The 20,571-nt window shown below is 36.8% G+C and overlaps 1 protein-coding gene across 2 annotated transcripts in view; it reads right to left on the reverse strand.

Annotated features, from left to right (window-relative positions):
- Positions 1 to 2,499: 2,499 nt before the first annotated feature.
- The window catches only part of TUT7 (terminal uridylyl transferase 7), a 38,395-nt gene continuing 20,323 nt past the window's right edge, over positions 2,500 to 20,571 (reverse strand). The window contains exons 12-29 of one of the 2 annotated variants that reach the window (XM_075726230.1): positions 20,227 to 20,407; positions 18,711 to 19,855; positions 18,435 to 18,585; positions 17,610 to 17,696; positions 16,641 to 16,741; positions 16,054 to 16,111; positions 15,223 to 15,326; positions 14,131 to 14,220; positions 13,928 to 14,041; positions 13,742 to 13,819; positions 12,947 to 13,124; positions 12,212 to 12,259; positions 12,001 to 12,092; positions 11,404 to 11,519; positions 6,777 to 7,102; positions 4,841 to 4,917; positions 4,617 to 4,680; positions 2,500 to 3,500 (exon numbers count right to left, since the gene is read on the reverse strand). In XM_075726230.1, the coding sequence (XP_075582345.1) occupies positions 3,433 to 3,500; positions 4,617 to 4,680; positions 4,841 to 4,917; positions 6,777 to 7,102; positions 11,404 to 11,519; positions 12,001 to 12,092; positions 12,212 to 12,259; positions 12,947 to 13,124; positions 13,742 to 13,819; positions 13,928 to 14,041; positions 14,131 to 14,220; positions 15,223 to 15,326; positions 16,054 to 16,111; positions 16,641 to 16,741; positions 17,610 to 17,696; positions 18,435 to 18,585; positions 18,711 to 19,855; positions 20,227 to 20,407 (3,078 nt within the window). In that variant the 3' untranslated portion in view covers positions 2,500 to 3,432. Of the gene's footprint in view, positions 3,501 to 4,266; positions 4,681 to 4,840; positions 4,918 to 6,776; positions 7,103 to 11,403; positions 11,520 to 12,000; positions 12,093 to 12,211; positions 12,260 to 12,946; positions 13,125 to 13,741; positions 13,820 to 13,927; positions 14,042 to 14,130; positions 14,221 to 15,222; positions 15,327 to 16,053; positions 16,112 to 16,640; positions 16,742 to 17,609; positions 17,697 to 18,434; positions 18,586 to 18,710; positions 19,856 to 20,226; positions 20,408 to 20,571 lie in introns of those variants that run through there. The other variant, XM_075726229.1, reaches the window with a different exon arrangement.

Below are 20,571 nucleotides of genomic sequence, written 5' to 3' on the forward strand. Positions count from 1 at the left end.
GACAGCGTCCTTAAATACGCTGAATAACACTTTTAAACCTGTATTTACAAAGTCCAAGCGCAAGCAACACGCCTACATCCCACCACCGCATCTACTTTGGGCACCGGATCGTGGGCTCAGCCGTTTGAAGAGCTGGACAGTAAATGTGCAGATGTTTTTTCTTTTTTTTACATACATCATTATGCCACTACTCTTTAATGAGGCACAGTACTTACACCTCAAATATAAAGACAGCAAGGGTATAAAAAAAAAGTTGTATTTACTTTAGCTACAGAAAATGCTTCTTTCACACACAGTTCGCACAACTTTGGCACACGTCCTCAACTAAAACACACCCACTTAGGGGTGGGGGGGCTTAAGTGCACTACCAGCCTGAAGCTGAAGTCAGTAATAAATATTCTTGGAGGGAGGAAGTTTGTGTATGGATGCGACTAATACCTTCTTCATCACCCACAGTCTACCATGCAGTCATAAAGAGCTTCACCTTCTTGTACTGCCTTAGGATACTTCCAGTCACTACTCTTCAGTCACCCATCTGCTGAATGAATCTCAGCATGGAAGACTTGAGCATGGGCTAGAACAGCAGCCTTTTTCTAAGGTGCCTTCCATCTTCAGTACATTAACCAAAAGAAGATAAAAGCAAAAGTCAGTATTAAAATCTAAATAGTTCAAGTGAGTAACAAGAAATACTGATAACTTTATTAGTATAGGAGAAAAAAATATTTTCTTTGCTAGCAAGCTCCCATTCTAAGTAGCTATTTCAGGCCCCACAAAGTTACTAGAGAAGATAATTTTTGATGTGGCTTCTGCATGAGGTTTCAAAATGTGATAAGGTTTATAAAAGAAATCATTGTGTATTAAATACATTTAAATAAAATTTTTAAGGGATGAGAAACCGGTTTTAAATATAGCTATGAAACAAACCCCACCAGAAGAATTAAATTAGGGGAGATGGACGTGTGCTAATCTCGTAGTTATATAGCTAACTGAGATTAAATTGCCAGTTTAAGACAATTAACTGTGCTGCATTACCTGAAAAAGAATGTTGTCCTCCTTTTTTCAGCACTGATACCTAAGTACTCATAGCACAAGACATTTCCAGCTTTGGAAACAGGGACATTAAAAGCATGTGAAATTCCTGTGAAGTATGATAATCATGCTTTTTTTTGCAGCACAAATAAACAGTGCTAGCAAGTGTCTCTCCATATCATTAGAGGGACAGAGTATACAGGTAGCTCAGAAGAGGTCTTTTAAACTATTAGTTTACTAGTATGTATTATTACATTTTATTAGTATGAATTTAGTTGTAAACTATTATTTTAGTTTATTACTATTAGTTCTGATACTGTTCTTTTTCTAGAAACTTTATTAATGCAGTGTGTCCTTTCAGAGTTTTTCTTTGTATGCGGATAGTTGCTTCCCTTGAGAACAGACTCCCACAAGGCAAGCAGGATCTTGGATGTCAAGAATTGTTATGAAGAACTTACTTTTCTTCCATTTTAATTTTCAATCTATTTACTAGATTTTACAACAAATTAATCCAGCAGATACGTAAGCCTCCTCAACTGTGTTTATTCTGTGTCACGTATCATTCTGTAAGTTATGACTATGCTCTTTAACTACTCTTTAAGCAAACAAAGGATTTATTAGTTACTGGTTTAATGCTCGTAATAGCTAACCCAAGTGTGGGGGTTTTATTTTAGGGCTATGAGATTAGCAACTATATAGAATTTGTAGTTGCATAAGGAAGCAGCAGCTTCAAGTGAGAAGACTGGTGCACCTGCAGAATGAAGTTCTCATTCAGATGTGAGCTGAGAAATTTCACAGTTGAAGACTTCACTGCTAAACTACAAAGTATCATGCACAGAAGAGGGCAAGTATGCATAAATCTGATTTTTTTTTTTAGAATAACTTCTATCTTTGAAATTATGACATAGTCCCTTAGAGGCTTTTAATATTTCATTCCCGTCAGCACAACTGAAAGTAACTCTGAATAGAGGGCTAAATATGGCATATAGAAGGCATGCCAGCCTTTCTTTTTTGGGGGGAATATGAATGAAAAACTACTAGAATGAACCTATTTTTGGGGGAAGAACTGACTTAATTGCATACGCTGAAATATGCTATGGAAGACAAAGTTGGAATTATTTTCTGTTTGTTGCTAGCTACTATTTTGCTTGAAAATATATGGAGGAAAGAATATAAAAAGAATTTTTTGCCAAAGTTGCACATCTAGAAGTTTACAGATAGCTGGCTACAGGTGGATGAAAACCAAAACCGGAGTTAGGAGCCCAGTTCCCTAAGGCCACTTTGGCAACTCTAGCTTTCACCTTTAATAAAAATAGATGGGTAAGGAAAAAAATTAAACATGACATTTCTAAACCCAAATAATTCTAATAAGTTATCATTAATTCAACCTTTAAATCAGGAATACTGAAAACTACAGCCTAAGAAGAAATACAGAAACTTAAGTCTGATTTTTGTAATGTTTTTTTTTTTTAAATTTATTTCAAAGTCATAAATAACAGTGGTTTCAGTTTTACCATGTAACTAATTATTTCCTGAACAAGATAAGACGGTACATTACCAGCTCTGGAAGGACTTCAAGTAAAGCTCAAGTTCATACTACTAATGAAATTCTTGGCTGGTACAAGGATCCTCTTCACATTTTATAAAAATGGACATGTGTTTTCCCCAGTTGTCAAATATAATACCTCTATTCCTTAAAGCATTTTTGTCTGTATCCCCAAGGCTGTGAAAAAGATTCTTAGCAGCATCAAACAGGTCTGACCTGTTTCTTTGTCTGTCTGTCTTCTTGTACACAAGCACAGCAGCAAATGAACTCCCATAAATCACAGAACAGAAAAAAACCTAAGAAATCTCAATGGCACTGCTTGTCCAGAGATTGTTTTACACATCTTTACTAGTGTCTATGTCTTCAGTTCTCTACAGGAAAAAAAAATAATGTAGCAGTCTACAAACATTTCAAACACTTTTACACAAGAATTCAGTAAACAATCAACATTAATAAATATTATTTGCCCCTTCAAAAAATCAATTTTTGAAGAAAATATAATGTATTTGGCTTGCACACAATTTTAGTGCATTTTAAAATGGTCAGGTGGAACAACAAAACCTTGAAAACGGTCCATTTTTAGTACCTGCCCTTTTCTATACGATTTACCTAGTAAACAAATAAAAAACATCATGGCTTTCTATTAAAATGCTCAAACAATCTATTTAAGAGCAGGGGTCTGTATTAAAATCCACAGTTGCTTGTACCAGTAATCTAAAATAAAACATCCATATTTCATTAAACTTAAGTCAAAGGTTGTCTGTGCTGCTGTCCTGTGAATCAAGATGCTTTAGCCAAAGAAAATTTTTTAAATGAATGAAGGGCCTGTATTGCAATTTAACAGTGCTTAATATCCCTCATGATTCTTGGTGGGTCCTCTTCTGTGAGGCTTTTCCCTGAGTCATGTATTTATTGGAAAGGCTGCCTAAGATTGGGAGGAAGAAAGCATCACACTTTAAAAGTTTAAAAAAAAAAAAAAAAGACACAGACATAAAACAACTGAAACAATCAGACAGATGAAATTAGTGTTAAGTCAGACTATAATGAAAGCATACACAGATCAACTTGAGATCATTACCTGCTGGAGGACAGTAGGAAATACTAAAATGCAAAATTGAAAACTAGCATTTTTTTCAACACCTAATGACATATCACTTTGTTTTTAAAATCCCCAAACTTAGATTTGAAAAAGCCTTGCAGTGAAAACAGAAAATACCGTGTCTTCTCAACAAAACTGAGAATTTAATTTGACATACTTAAATGCAGTTTAGTTTTTGCAAAGTTTGTAAAGACTCCTTAGGTCCTCTTTCAGGTGCCCCGAAAGACTTATATATTTTATTGAAAACACCCACGCTGCTAAAAGGTTTGCAGAGTTGCACTAGAAACTCTAATTAAAAAAAAAAAAAAAAAAAAAGCAGTTGCTTTTAAAATCTTCATTGTACCTGTTAATAAGTGTGTGAAATTACTGTAAGGAAGCTGCATTTGTAACCATGCATCTAACACAAAACATCTCCGATCCAGACAGAGTACATAAAGGCCTTTCTATTATCATCTGACTGCTACTTATAACTGTAGTTTTAACTTCCTTGAATTTTGGCAGCTCAGACCAAGGATGTGCTCTGATAGTCTGTAAGTTAGTTGATCATGTGGAACTCTAGACAATTACTCTGAGGAAGCCTCACAAGAAAGTGCTCCACATGTCACCCCTGGAGAAACACAGAACCCCATGTATGCTGAAACAGGAGAGGAAGAGAGATTGATAAAAACCCACCATATCCTTCCGCAAAATAAATCTACCAGAGTTAAAGAAAAAATGCACAGAACTGACATGCCTGTTTTGCTTCCAAAACAAAACTGAAAAAAATTGCACACTTTCCCAGTAAAAAAATACAGCTTCACTTCAGGATTATCTAGCAACCTGTCCAGACTGCTGCTGTGTTCAGCAAATAAGGCAGAGTTCCCATAAGGACTGACAAGGAAAGCAAGTTAAAAATACATGCCTTTACACAGAATTTCTGAATTGAAATGAAGATATACAAACCTGACTGGGGACTCAAAAATACTTTTCCTTTTTGTTTCTTTTTTTCTTCATGTATAAGCATTCCCTGTAAACAACATACACACATTGATGAACCAACAAGATTGAATTATGGCATTCCACAATAAAAACCATAAAATATTCTCCTTGAAAGCTTAAGTAAAGTTACTTTAAACGGACTTTAGAACACTTAAAAAGATCTAAGAAAAGAGACACTTGGTGTTTACCTGATTTAATCTGCCAGCATGTTTGGCAGTGCTGGGCAAAGAAGGGGATCCACACAACACTTCTGGTTTTGAACCACCTGAAGAGATCATAATATAACAAAGACTTGCTAATTTGAAACTAGTTTCCACTTCAGATATCATAATATATAAAAGTACAAAAATATTTGCAATCCACCTTCATAGTGCATAGAAGGTAGGACATTGCTATTTTCCTTAGTTTTACAACATCGAAAACTGGCACAATGAGGCAAGGTGCAGCTATAGTTAAGCATCTAAGCTAGGAACCTACAATAAATGAAGCTCTCTATCCACCTCCAGAATCAGAGGGCGACAGGGAACTTCAGAGAATGAATGCAGATATGGTGATAAGTGAATTGTCCATAGTCTCACAAAATGTTTGTAGCATAGCAAAGAAAGAAGTCTGATCTCTTAGGTCCAGATCTCTTAGGTCCAGTTGTTCATAGTCCTCTATCCAACTAGAGAGAACACTTCAGGCACTAAGCAAGCACAAAAAGACAAAGCCGAACCTACAGCAATTCTCTTCAAATTAGAATATAGTCATTCCCAAAATACACATAACAGACAAAAACTACAGCCTCAGCATAGGTCTCATATGATGAATGTTGTAAAATACACCAATACCACTGACTACAGAAGTCAGGCATACTTCCCCTCACCTTAGCAAACTCAGCATCATGGCAAACGGAATGGTAGAAAGAAACGCTCAGCAAGAAAGGTCAAAGATAAAGAAACTCAGAAGTTGGATTTAGACTTGACACACACCTTCAAAAGGTCAGAAGCTGAATAAAATGTGGCTTCAATTTTTAAGCATGTTTTCTGTCCACCCAACACTTCCAGCAGCCTTTTGAACTATGAACACCTCTAAATACCTTGAAAGTTCTGAATATATTTGCACCATTTTCATCCTCCTTCCAGTACTTTGTTAGCACAGTCTTATGCCCTCTTCCACCACCTACATCTAATTAAGAGGGGTCTCCTGATCTAAGCCAGACAGAACATTTTTGCTAGTAGAGAAGAGCTGGTTTGAAATTATATTTATACAAAGGATTCCTGTTTGTTACTTTACGAGGTCAAGTCATGAGTAATCTGCAGAGCAAATTTATCCAGCATGAATTTAAATGCTCCTAGGTTTACCTACAGGGAAACAATAGTAGTGTTCCTTCATAAGCTAACTAGAGTACCATTCACTGTCTTAGGGAGTCTCAATTTTATCCTAGAATGATTTTCCTTTACAACACAGATGATGAGAGATCTGTCTTATCTGAGGAATGACTTAGATACCGCTAAGCAAGTATTTCATTATGTCATTCAGTTCTGCCAGTCAGTATCTGGATTTGGGAGCATTTTTGTAGGTTTTGTTTTCTTTTTTTTAAGCCAAAGTTGCAAAATTACTCCATGAAAAATAAGACAGATTTCTGTATCCCTTCAACTTCTGACTTGGCAGGAACATTATTTTATTTCATTCACAATATTCTACCTGAGCAATTTGTACACTTTTATAGTGACTTCAGGGTCTTTATGGAATAATTCTGGTTTAGGTGATGTGAAGAGCAATAAAATTGGCTTTTGTTGCAATTATGATGTACTGAAAGAAGCTGTAATTTGAAATGTTAGCACACTTTATAGTGAGGACAACGGAAGCAATTTCAACATATTGGACACTCATATGCTTTCTATTTCAAGCATCTTACCTACTAAGAGAAACCATGTCAAATCTCTTGGGATACAGCAAAGTTCTGAAAATGTAGGTGAGGATGAAGGGAAAACTGACTAAATGTGAGTACATTTAAAAAAAAAAAAGATAGCATTTACATGATGTTGTTCAAAGCAGAACCCTTACCCATTAGTCAACCCTGTTAAAAATACCAAAAAACATAAGCTCTGTTTAAACTACTCAGCTTGATCAGTTTCATACCTGCAGCTCCTCTATACTGTGGGCATTCCTTTTTAATATGACCTTCTCTTCCACAGATAAAACAACGTTTTTCTCTTAAGTCTCTGTCTTCTAGGCGCTTCCACTTCTCTGCTGACTGCCTGGGTGTCTTTTCTCTTCCAGTTTCCACTATTACCCTTGCTAGTTTTCTCTTCTGAGGTGTACATAGATGCAACTTTCCTTCCTTGATTGAGCTCTCCTTTTCTGTTGTTTTATTCTGAGTTTCTTTGTCCTCTTTGCTTCTTTTCTCCTTGCTTTCTGTGTACCTCTGGTTTTTGACTTCTTCGTAATCACGACGCCGTCTTAGTCTGCAGGAGCAGAAAAATGCTGCAGAGTTCAAAGGCCTTACATACGTACACAGAGTAAAAAAAAAACCAAACCAAAGCAAGTGCTGTCTACAGACAATAGATGTATTTCATATATTTCTTCAATGGGTTAAATAAAGTGAATTAATGTACCTGTCCTTTTGACTCTCCTACCAAACAGTGCTACAGTGATGTAACATATATTTAATAATTTAACTTTACAATTAGATTACAATACAGCCCTAAATGCTAACAATTGTATCTCAAAAAATATAAACACAACAGAAAGTCTGGGTGCTGGAGTTGCGAAGACAGTGGAAGAAAAGAAACACCAAGCAAGATACTAACAAAGTATAAAAAATAGGCCTATAGTTCTATTTTTTTTTCCCTTCTTGTACAATCAATGAGAAATCTCACTTCCTTCCTTCTGAAACTGTGTATATTTGCAGTATCTCTAAAAGTTTCTTCTACTGGGAGAAGCTTCTAGCATTCTACGTGACTTAAAGACCTAGCAGTGGGGAAACAGCTACCACTGCCAGACTGGTTTTATCTAACTTCTTTATACATGACCTACACAAGGAGACATCAGTGAAACCTCCAAGTCTGAAGATGGTACTAGGCTCCTTTGGTCAGTCAGATGCAGTGCTAATGGGAAGCAACTTGAAAACACCTCACAAAACAGTATGAAGGGGCAAAAGAATGGCAGATGAGCTTTAAGGTGAGCTTCCCTTTTTTTAAAAAGGAAAAAAGGAAGACCTGGGGGACTACATGCCAGTCAGTCTCACCTCTGCCTAGCAAGATCATGGAGCAGGTCCTCCTGGAAACTATGGTAAGGCACACAGAAAACAGAGATGACTGGTGACAGCCAACATGGCTTCAATTAAGGGCAAATCATGCCTGACAAATTTGGCGGCCTTCTACAACAGGGTTACAACATTGGTGGATAAGGGAAGAGCACCTGACGTCATCAACCTGGACTTGTGCAAAACATTTGATATGGTCCCGCACAGCATCCTCATCTCTAAAATGGATAGATAGGGATTTGATGGGTGGACCACTCAGTGGACAAGGAATTGGCTGGATGGTTGCACTCAAGAGTTGTGGTCAACAGCTCGATGTCCAGGTGGAGACCAGTGATGAGTGGTGTTCCTCAGGGGTGTGTACTGAGACCAGTATTATTTAACATCTTTGCTGGGGACATGGACAGTGGGATTGAGTGCACCCTCAGCAAGTTTGCCAATGACACCAAGCTGAGTGGTGCAGTTGATACTCTAGAGGGAAGGGATGCCATCCAGAGGGACCTTGACAGGCTGGAGAGGTGGGCCCATGTGAACCTCATGAAGTTCAACAAAGCCAAGTGCAAGGTCCTGCAACTGGGACAGGGCAATCTCAAACATGGATACAGCCTGCATGATGAGTGGATCGAGAGCAGCCCTGTGGAGAAGGACTTGGGGGTATTGGTGGATGAAAAACTGAATATGAGCCAGCAATGTGCGCTCACAGTCCAGAAAGACAATCCTGGGCTGCATCAAAAGCCGCATGGTCAGCAGGTTGAGGGAGGTGATGCTGCCCCTCTATTCCACTCTTGTGAGACCCTGCCTGGAGTACTGCATCCAGCTCTTGAGTCCTCAGTACAAGACAGACATGGACCTGTTGGACTGGGTCCAGAGGAGGGCCACAAAGATGATCAGAGGGCTGGAGCACCTCCCCTATGAGAACAGGCTGAGAGAGTTGGGGTTGTTCAGCCTGGAAAAGAGAAGGCTGCAGGGAGACCTTATAGCAGCCTTCCAGTACTTAAAGGGGGCCTACAGAAAAGAAGGGGAGGGACTCTTTTTCAGGAAGTGTAGCAATAGGATGGATAAAACACTAAGAACAGGACAGAAGACATCATTTTGTTGCTACATAAAACCATGGTGTGCCTACATCTGAGTACTGCATATTGGTCTGGTCTCAATATTTTAAGAAGGAAGTAGTAGAGTTAGAGAAGGTACAGAGAAAGGCAGCTAAAATGATGAAGAGAGCAAGTGTTTCAGGAAGAGATACTAAAAAGGCCAAGACTCCCCAACCTGGAGAGAAGCTAGAGGGTGAACACAATCATGGCTCAAAAAATCTTCAAGGCAGTATCATTATTAACTTAATCCCCCACGGCTACACCTATGGAATGTTTATGAAATTAAAATCAGATTGTCTTTAAACAAATGAAAGAAAGTCTTACTTTACACACCAGTTAGCATACTTATGGAACTGGTTGCCATTGACAATTGTTAAAGGAAAACAGGAGAATGAGGCTCAGAAAGAAACATCCAAACAAAAAGGACAAAACCAGGTTGAGGGAGGTGATTCTGCCCCTCTATTCTGCTCTGGTGAGACCCCACCTGGAGTACTGCATCCAGCTCTGGAGCCCTCAGTACAGGAAAGACATGGACCTGTTGGATTGGGTCCAGAGGAGGGCCACAAAAATGACTGGAGGGATGGAGCACCTCTCCTATGAGGAAAGGCTGAGAGTTGGGATTGTTCAGCCTGGACAAGAGAAAGCTCCAGGGAAACCTTATTGTGGCCTTTCAATACTTAAAACAGGGCTTGTAAGAAAGATCGGAACAAACTTTTTAGCAGGGTCTGCTGCAACAGGACAAGGGGTGACAGTTTTAAACTAAAAGAAGGTAGATTCAGACTAGCTATAAGGAAGAAATTTTTTATGATTAGGGTGGTGAAACACTAGAACAGGATGCTCAGAGAGGTGGTAGATGCCCCATCCCTGGAAACATTCAAAATCAGGTTGGATAGGGCTCTAAGCGACCTGATCTATTGAAGATGTCCCTGCTCATTGCAGGGGGTGCTGGAGTAGATGACCTTTAAAGGTCCCTTCCAACCTAAACTATTCTATGATAAACAACTCCAGTCCACAAATGAGAACTATGAGACCAGAGCAGGTATATGCTCTAACATCTCTTAAACAGCAGCTGCAGATGCTGGGGGAATGCATGAGAAGAGAGTACAGAAAACAGCCAGCTAGTGTGCCCTCCATAGACAGCATCTCCTATTGCAATGGCTGGACAGAGGACTCTGATATATCAGTTGTCTTACCCCGTAAGGCATTTATGTTCTTAGATGCAAAATCCCATTGACTTTCACTCTAATGTTGTATAGAACACAGCTATGTATGTGCAATGAACTGAGCTTTCACTCCAGAATTCAAGATTAAAAATCCATTCCATCTGAGACGGCAGTTTAGACATTGAGTAGATTTTCACACCACCTTCAGCTTTATTTTCAAACTATCATCAGCTACCGTAACTGCATTTGCTGAAGTTGAATAAATTCCAAAATTAATAGTCTCAACAATGTAAGTTCACAATTCTCTATTGTGTAGCACAAAGGCTACTTCATCCAATCCAATGTAAGTAGCTTTTAAGCTACTTACACAAAGTGCAAGTGGTTTTTAATTACAGCTTTTAACATAGACAGACTCTAAACAAAGGTTAGAGTTTTCCATTCACCTTACAGGTGAGCACAAAGGCTTTCAGGACTTCATCCTCTTGCAGTTTTATTTACTGATTTTCACTATTTTAGAGACACGAAGTCTTTAAAGAGCTTTGTCTTAACTAGGAAAAAAAAAATCAGTGGATCGGTTTTAAGTTTAGACAGTTCATAATATGAAGAGCAAGAAGATCAGTTTAGCATTCATTTGTTACAAAAATATAGTTGCTGAATTTTGGACATCAGGTTACTCAGGATCAGGAAACCTCTTGATGTAAAACAGGACATTGTTCTCATATGTGTGTACTTAAGAAAAGAATGCTGTGACATTATTGCCTTGCTTTTTGACATGAATTGCATGATTCTGTGAACACGACAAAAATGTGTCTTGCTGGGAGCAGCAGGATTCTGGAAGTAGAAGCTATTAAATGAAAACATATAAAATGCTTTTGTGAGTGCTTTTCACAGCACACAGCTATTCAAGCTCTGCATTTAGATTCTCTTTGACTACTGCTTTCCTACATAATGAAGTGCAGAGTCAGCATTACTACCTTATGCTAAGTAGTTTTGCAGCCTTCTATGAAAAGAATCTGTTTAAAAACACTCCAGATGATGCTGGCAAAAGTTAAGTAACGACTCAATACAGACCAAAAATTTAAAAAACTAACACCATCCACCACTGCCAAAACTGATTTGATCATTTTCATTTCAACAGTAAAGGAAATAATCTGCAGCATATACAAGTTTTACTTCAGCATTACTATCCCAATCTTTCTTCTGAACAAACCTAAGGAAATGTTCCAGACAGATGCCAAAACTATACTCACTTTCTTCTCATGGGACAATCTTTCATGAAATGGCCAATTTTACCACAAATTCTGCAGCATCTATCATTTGGTGCCAATTCTCCTTCCGTTAGTACCTCTGGATCAAAAAAGTACTCCTGAAGAAGAAATCATGCATTTAAAATGAAAAGCCATACACTTGGGAATCAAGACAGATAACTGCTGTTTAACACTTGCTTAAGAGTCACAGAGAATAATAAACCTTGTGTCGCTGAACTCCTGAAAGACCTAATGAGATTAACTGGCCACTGGCCTCTTCTTTACAGGCAGTCTGCTGACCACCAGGTCTGCAAGCTGTTTTTTAAAACTGCAGTTTTAAGAAATGGTAAGCTGGTTTTGATAGGGAGTAAAATACGTTAGCCTGTACAATGAAGCTCCGACTTGATTAGTATTCTGCATGCCAAAACATTTTACATGCAAACATCAAGAAAACAGTAGTCAGTAATAACTCCCATAAAGATTTTTAAAATGCTGTTGAACTCGAAGAGAGAAGAGCTTAAAGAGAGTGTAATCATATTCCTGCAAGTGGTAAGTTATACACCCAAGAGCAGGCACATACTGCTCTTAGAAGCAACTTACCATTTTTGATGAATATTCTTTAGGAAATATTTTTACAGGGGTACCAAATACCCTTCTGCCATTGATAAAAGCCTTCATTATAAAATTTGTCACTGGGGAAGGGAAAAAAAAAAAAAAGAGAAAACATCATCCAAACATCAAACAAGCCAGAAAAAGAAGATCCAAGACAAGATCTTCACTTTGTACCCAAATTTGTTAACAGGAGACTTACTTTTTCTTGACAATCCAGCTCCAAGATTGTGGTTCAAATCAAAGGGGTCTGTACAAAAAGCATTACAGGCTTTACTCAAGTTCAGAACAAGGTCAGCAATGTATACATACACATGAACAACCCAATGCAGCTATTACCGATGCAGAATTAATATACTGAAATTGAACTGGACGAAGGATCACAGCCGTCCAGCTCTGAACTGACTGAAGTATTGTAAAAGAGTAAGTTGAATGTGCAGGCGAGAGAGTAGAAATTCTTCCCATGAAAGTCATATGGGCCAGAAAGTAGTTTAGGGAACATTTCTAGAACATGTCACTGCATTTTCTTGATAGAGACCATAGTATTACTTAACAGCGTAATCATATGCAGGGTTAAATTGGTCACGTAAATATGGACTCAGCTAAACTTAGTATTTGTAAGAAAACCTCAACTGCATTACAGCTAATTTCTTTTCCAAAGGATTTGGTTAAATCTATTTTTCTGTCAATTACTGTCATCGTGAAAAGTATGAAGTCTGCTTTGCAGCTTCTTTTCAGTAGAGGGGAAAAAAAACCCCTAAGAATAATTTTTAGCACTACTGAAACTCAATGGGAATTTTGAGATGATTTCAAAACATAAGCAAATAACAACTTATAATCTAGTAATAGATAAATAAATAAGCCTTGTGGAAAGACCCAATTTTTCATGGGGTCATTAAAGAAATTCTGCATATTCACATAATTCACATGCTTTTACCTTCAATTACAATGTATTTGGAGGTCCACTGCTTCTTGAAAGTTGTAAGTAGATTTTTTCTCCTAATGCAGATGACGTGCTCTTTAAAATCAAATTCTTCTGTGTAGAAACGGAGAAGTCCGAGCCACAGTTGCCCAACAGATTCAGTGTTTTTGCCACAGTCTGGCCAAACAACTGACTGAAAATGACAGAAGCATTTTTACTTCCAGTGCTTTAAGCAGAATAATTTTTGTAACTTGGAAACTCAAACAACGTAGGTCTTATTTTGTAAAGAAACACAGTTGAGTTGCACCAGAATACTTGCCTTCCTTTCATAATTGGTATTAATAACCCAATATTGATTTTAAAATATTTTTTAAAATTTTAACAACAAAAATGGAGAACTAGTAAAGCTTCTAACATAAGGTTTTGCCTGCTACAAAAAATAATTTATTAATTCACTTATGTGCCTATTTAATATGAAATTAGTCAGTAAGATTAACCAGCTATGACTAGATATGCAGCTGGCACTTGTAGGAGTTATCTCCACCCAGTAATGTCACACAGAGAGCAATTAATCATCCTTAATGCCTTAAAAAAAATTTTTTTAATCTATTTTTTCAGATTTTGCAGATTTTTTTTTTCCCCCACAGATCAATTACAGCCAACAATATTCTTAAAACTTTACAGCATGGGATTGAGATTTTCAAAGCAATAGCTACTCCACTTCCATTTCTATATTCAACCACCATATTTCTTAAAAGGAATTCCTTTTAATTTGCAAAGTTACAGGTAAGACCTTTCTGATTTACTCACCAACTCCTCTATCTTATCAAAGAAATAAACGTTCCAGCCATCAACTAAAATTTCAGGCTTTTTTGGTTCTTTGTAGATCTGAAAGCATAATATTAAACTCATTAGAAGAGCCCTTCAGATTCAGCACTGACATTCTTCTGGTCAATACTGTGTACAGATACTCGTTTCTTTCTTGATATACTGTACCTCTTGAAGAACAGGGATGACCGGTGGATTTCTCTGTTGAAGAAAATAAAGCACCATAAGAGTATATGCATAAGAAGAAAGGCTACCTCGAGATGCATCTCCAATGTCACATATCTAGAAAAAGAAACATGATTTGTATCTTTTATGGTTATCATCTCTTGCTGCAGGCACTACTGCTGCTAGAATGACTGAAATATACTTACCTTCGTAAAGACTTTCATTGTGTAACACAGATATTTTACTCTAGGATCAATGGCTGCATATGATGACAGGAGTCTTGTGTTATGCAAGGCCTATAAAATAAGAAAGTCACACAGAAAATACAGGAGCTCTGAAGAAATGAAGGAATAAGCTGAAAACACGAAAACCAAAAACTCTTAAGTTGTGTGCTCAAGAAATGCAGATGCCAAGCCCTGCATCGTAGAATGCATATTGAGAGAGGAAGCATTCAACGAAGAGGTTATATCACCTGCTCTGTTAAAAAGCTGATCAACAACCTTAATCTGCACAGAAGTTGTACAAAGCAGCATTCACAGAACAGTACTTCAGAAAGGGAAGCATTAATCAACTACTGCATTTTCAAAATATTTGGTAGAAGGTAAGTTCTTGAACTAAGAGATCTGAGCCCAGAAATGTGAAAGCTATCAACTGACCCATATGGATGCATAACTTCAAGAAGAAAACTTTCAGACTTAGTTAGTGTTTGAGGTATCTTCCTCAAGACTCCCCTTGAGCTCATACAAAAACTTCAGAAAGTTTAATAGTTGGCTCTAGAACTTACTTTCCTTTGATGTTTCAAGGAACTGGCTTTTGAAGTTCAGAGACATTGAATAAACCCAAAACTTGTTTTTAAAATATTTGGCCAAGAACTTGTGGGTTTTTGTAAGTTCTAACACATATTCCAGTTCAGGCAAGCTGGGTTCAAAATCACTATTTCAGGTCTCAAGGCTAAGCAAAAGCCATGATGGGAAGTGGGGTGTAGGCAAGCGGAAGTTATATTATTTTGTCTTTCTCATTCACAGAAAGACTTAAGCACCTAAATCACTATTTCTTACTATTACTGAAGAACTAATATATTTTCTTAGAGAAGTGACAACTCTAAAGTCACAATTGTGTAACTGACCTCACTCATAGTCAAATAAAAAAAAAGTTTTTTTTGGAAATCTAGAACTGCAACAAGTAATTAGAAACAGTTGATTATTGAACCTCAACAAACAATCACTTCAATCTCAAGAAGCAGACTCACATATTTCTGTTAAAAAAAAAAAAGAAAAATAAAGAGGAGATAACCTTACCAGAGTATTATACAAACTGATGTCCACTTCAAGACCACTTCTGACATGGAAAAATTTGACAATCGGGACTTTAGCAGTTGTTATAGGCAAGACATTTCTTAAACCTAGGATGAAATGTGTGTTTACTGAACGACTGCAATACAGTCTTCACAGTATCAAATGCTCTACAAATAACTCCATGCTGTAGTAAAAAGGCTACAAAATAAAATCCTAGTTGACACCAAAATTGTATTTCAGTTGTATTTTAATATTATTTTAGGCATTTGTCAAACATGATGAATCTACTAAATATGTACCAATATACGTTTAGCCTCCCAATAAAACAAAGAGCAGTCTAACTGTTACAGAAAAATAAGCTTAAGAGATTGATAGTTCACTCCAATTGCATTAAATTCATGTGAGATACACCAAAACAAGCACTATAAAATGATAATTTCTTGTAGGAAAAAAGAGAATTCCCATTGCAAACTTGTATCAGCCTACCTTTTACTGTTAACTTATTAGGCACTGAACATACAAATACAAAATAACTACTGACTTGAAACCTCAAGCTTTAACTTAAGGTTTTTTATTATGCATGTAGGTTATAAATATACTATCTGTCCAATTCAGATGTGGTCCTGTAACATTATAACCTCATAGACACACCTACATGTGCAAACAAAAATAAATCCAAATGTTAACAACATATAACCTCACTCTTACTAACATTAAGCTCTTCAATATAGTTTTATCTTAATGGTTTTCATCTACAGTGCTCCAAAGCATTCTCACTACAGCAACTGAAGTCATATAAACAGAACCACTTATTTTAATTTTCAAGAAAGTTACCTGACTGTTTCTTGAGAACTTTTGCTAAATCTTCAATGATTCTGATGCAATCAAGTCCCTAAGACATCAAGAAAAAACAGTTCAAAGTTGGATCTGCTGCAAGTATTTAGGCAAACCTTTTATTACTTGCCATTAAGCTTAAAGCTGTATAATTGAGAGTTTTATATTATACAGAATTATGTGAATACCAGAAGTTGTTTTAAATTAGCACTTGTAAAATCACCACTAGATAGTATCTTAACATAGGCTTATAAAAAGTTTATATTAGGCATGAAAGGAGATTGATGTTCTATTCCACTGTCTCCCATTCTAGCTGTTTATGCTACAAAGCAGGTTATTTATCTGCAAAGCTAATGCTAGAAGTAATGGTAGTGCAGAATTCAGAAGAAAACTGAGTACTGAGAGTAGTTCTTAAACTCATGCCTAGACCAACAGCAAGAGCCCCTAAAATAGTCTGCCTTTGTGGCACCAATTTGTGTTTTCTTCTAATGCGAAAAGCTTTTATAAAATAATAAATTTGTTACACTATATATAAAATATAACCACAAAATTTTGCATTTATTAAAAAAAAAACCTTTTCAAACTACCTCAGCAGTTTCCAGCCCATCCATTGTCATACAGATATCAAGGTCACTTTGTCTGAAGCCAAAGCCATTTTTTGAGGAGCCAAACAAATTCAGCTTGGTTCCTGTAAGAGATGTGATGGGTTATAACCACATATTGACACAGAATCTCAAATTGTATATAGCTTCAAACCACTGCATGTCTTTTAATACAGGCATGAAAACATTACTATCTTTCTATGGTACATCAAAACTTATTTTCTTATCAATTTTGCTGATGAGGAAAGAATCTCTACTTTTATTGGTTCCAATGAGCAGCCTGACAGATCCAGGAACAAGTTATGTTTTCCAATAAATCATGAGCATGCAGGTCCAAGCTGAAATGTGATAAAATACGTAAGACTGCTCTCTACAGAGATTTTCAGGGTAAGGAACTTATCTGCCAACATAGCAGGCTCCAGCTAAAAAATCTTTTGCTAATTTTAAAAGACTATGAACTGAAGTCCAGGTGTTGCAGGTAAGAACTCCAGAAACAAACAAAGAATTCAAATAGCTAAGTTTTGCAGATAGGTCAGACGTTGTGCCTGTATTTTAAAATATTCCAAAACCGGTGAGTTTCAGTAGGAAGGACTACAAAAAGCTTGTTGTTTGTTAGAGCAGATACAACAACAAGAAGCTTGGCTAATGAATAAAGCTAAAATAACAATTATAAAACTGTTCCACTACTGCTTTGATCGTTTTCTCCTTAACTTGCCACTGTTCCTTCCTACTAATGTGTTTTATATATGACTAAGTCAAAAAAGACTTAAACCAAAGCCTTAAAAGACTTAAAACAGAAGTTAATGTAACGAAGTATAGCAATGCTGAGCAACAATATAGGTTAAACGTTCAAAACCTAAAATGTTTATTATGCTGATATGATACGTTTTCTTGGAAAACACTCAAATATGAACACACCGAAGTATATATATAAGGCTAGAACTGGCTAATTACCTGGGAAATCCTGTCTAATGAAGTTTTCCAAGTTTTGTCTTATATGTTCCCGAGCCTGATCCTCTACAATATTTGGAGCAAAATCATCTTAAGGGAAACAAAAAAAAAAAAAAAAAAAGAAAAAAGAAAAAAGAAAAAAAAGGACAACAATTCAGGCAAACTGATCTGTAGAAAGAGTCAACAGCAAAGATTCAAATGAAATATGTGAGGGGTTTAAAACCAGGGCAGGGGGGAGAGAAAAAGCAAGAGAAGAGAAGAATCACATGTGAAGGAAAGAAAGCAAGGATGAAGTAGAAGAGAAATACCTGTTCAAAGAAAAACATTAATTAGACAAATAATGCATTTTGTCTGGTCAGAAATGGCGAGAGAGAAAGGAGGAAAGTTGGGTCACTCTGAAAAGAACAAAAGTGAAAAAGTATTACAAAACAGTATTTTGACTCAATTTTTTCTAGAACACTGAAGTCTTTGTTTACTAAAAAGCACAAGTTAAGGAATAGTAACGAAATTCAAAGTAAACAGAAATGTAAAAGTCAAAAAACCCACCCAAAGTTAAACCCATAGAAATTATATTAAGATGCCTAAATGAGTAATCAGCCAGCCAGTGTGTGGAAGATAAACCTAAACATTTTGTATTTCTCTAGATACAAACTACTCAGTAGCCCTGTTAAAGCCCTTACAAATCTTAGAATTGTACCTAAGAAAGTTGGATGCAGTGTAGCAAATAAACTGTCCCCTTTATAATACCGCTAGCCTGTGGTTATTTCTTTTTTTTTTTTTTTCAATTATTTTTCTACCACATAACAATATTCAAAGGAAAAAACTTACAGTAACATTGGACACAAACTTGATCTAGAATAACTGAAAATTTGGGTGTCAGCGCTGGCAGTGGGTCAAGCTCAATTTTCTTGAAGTCTTCTGGACAATCCCTCTTTAAGTGACCTTCCCGTTTGCACAAGCTACATACTACTGTGGGAGACTGCATGAACAGAAAGCAAGATTGGTTTTAAAAGCCATAATGCTTTAATAAATTTGAGCAACACTTTCATATAACTGATAATAGAACATAAGCGGTATGTTTATGTTCCGATACAGCTTGCTTACCTTGCCCTTTGTAAAAGCTGGTTTACTGAATTCATAAAAGAGTTCAGATTCTAAACACTGTTCTATTGCTGTGTTCTCTTCAAAAATGCTTCGTTTTTCAGTAAGATCGTCTTGACTCAAATTGATCCTGAGAGGTCCATCCACATTTTCTTCAAAACGTTTGTCCTCGTATTTATTTGGGATGGAGAAATCTTCTTCTTCCTCTGACAGTGCATCATCATCTCCAGATCCAGTGTATGTGTTACCTAGTTCATCTCCAGATCTTATGATAACACCACAGTTTCTCTGGTTTAGAAGACTTGGTTCTTCCTCCTCTTCCTCCTCATCATCTGAGTTAATCATTTGGGATATTTGACTCTGAGCTGAACACACAAATTTTTTGGGCGACTCATCCACTTCATCAGTACCTTCAGTGCTCTCCTCATCAATGTCAATCTTGCCATCCATTATACCACCACACTCTAAGCCAAACTCATCACTCTCTGTAAGTGCAACATTTTGAAAACCTTCTAAGTCTGAAGTACTACATGTCTCTATATCATGCTCATTCACTGTAACAGGGAGATCTCCACTATCACTTTCTTCATCTATTCCCTGCTCAGTAGTCAGGATATTATTCCATCTTCTTTTTTGTTGTTCATGTTCTTCCTCTTCCTCCTCCTCTTCCTCTTCATTTCCACTCTCTGTCTCTTCACAACTTGGTTTAAAATCCTCATTATCTCCAGAAACAACTTCCTCAATTATACAGTCTGAATCTTCATGGGCAATTCCCAAATGATTTATATCATCAGCCAGTTCTTCTTCTGTGAAGCTTTCTGAGCCATCACACAGTTTTGAAGAATCAATTCTATGTGCCTGGGGTGTACCTGTAGTCTCCATTATGCAATCTTCCACTACGGCTGTGTTTGTTCTACCATCCAAGTTTTGCAACTCAGAATTTTCATGCTTTATAGCATCTTTTTCATGGTCCAGCATTTGGGATTTCTCCTCACCGGCATTTGGGGAGGATTTTTTGCTCACTTTTGCACTTTTTTTGTGAGGCAACGCAAAATACTTGTAAGTTGCTCTCAGGCAGTGAAGAATGTACTCATACACTAGCTGGCTGTTCAGAGTTCTTGCCACATTCCTTTTGACTGAATATGGGTCTAGTAGAAAGAAGAAGTGAGCCAGCAGTGCAGGAGTTAACTTTTTAAAAAAAAAGTATACACTTACATCTTACCAAATTTCAATATGCTACTGTTAGTTACTCTAAAACATTCTGTAGGGACATAAGATCTATGAATTGTGCTGAAGACAATTTTTAAGTCCACTTAATTAGTTCTGATAACACTGAAAAAAATACCCAAGAGAAATAGGACTTAAATTGATTTCTTTTTTCCAAACAGATTCTACTATATTATTGGGAATCACAGTCCAATATTGAAAAATTCGAAGTTACTACACACAATGTCAATAGCCAAGACAGTACCCTAGAAAATTAAAGTAACAGTTCTTTGAAGTTTGTTGATATATATACCTTCCACAGCAATGCGCTTTTTAGGCCAGTCCTTTGATTCACGAGACACTGTTTCTTTGAGTCGTATGCTAATAACCAAATCAGCCATATTGAACTCCAAGGCATAGAAACGAAGCAGTTCTACCCAGAGCTGACCAGCAGATGCTGAACACTGCTGTCCTGAACCAAATACTAAGGGAACCTGTCAATTACAGAAGAAAAACTTAAATAATATTTAATGCACAGTGTTTAGCTGTTACACTTCCTTGTCTTTCATCTGTAATGTAATACTACAAAATTTACAGTTGCTTCTATAATCTTGCAATTGCACTAAAACCTGCAATTAAAAAACTGGAAGAGGTAGTA

Source organism: Pelecanus crispus, chromosome Z (genome assembly GCF_030463565.1).
Source record: "Pelecanus crispus isolate bPelCri1 chromosome Z, bPelCri1.pri, whole genome shotgun sequence".
Lineage (NCBI taxonomy): Eukaryota > Metazoa > Chordata > Aves > Pelecaniformes > Pelecanidae > Pelecanus > Pelecanus crispus.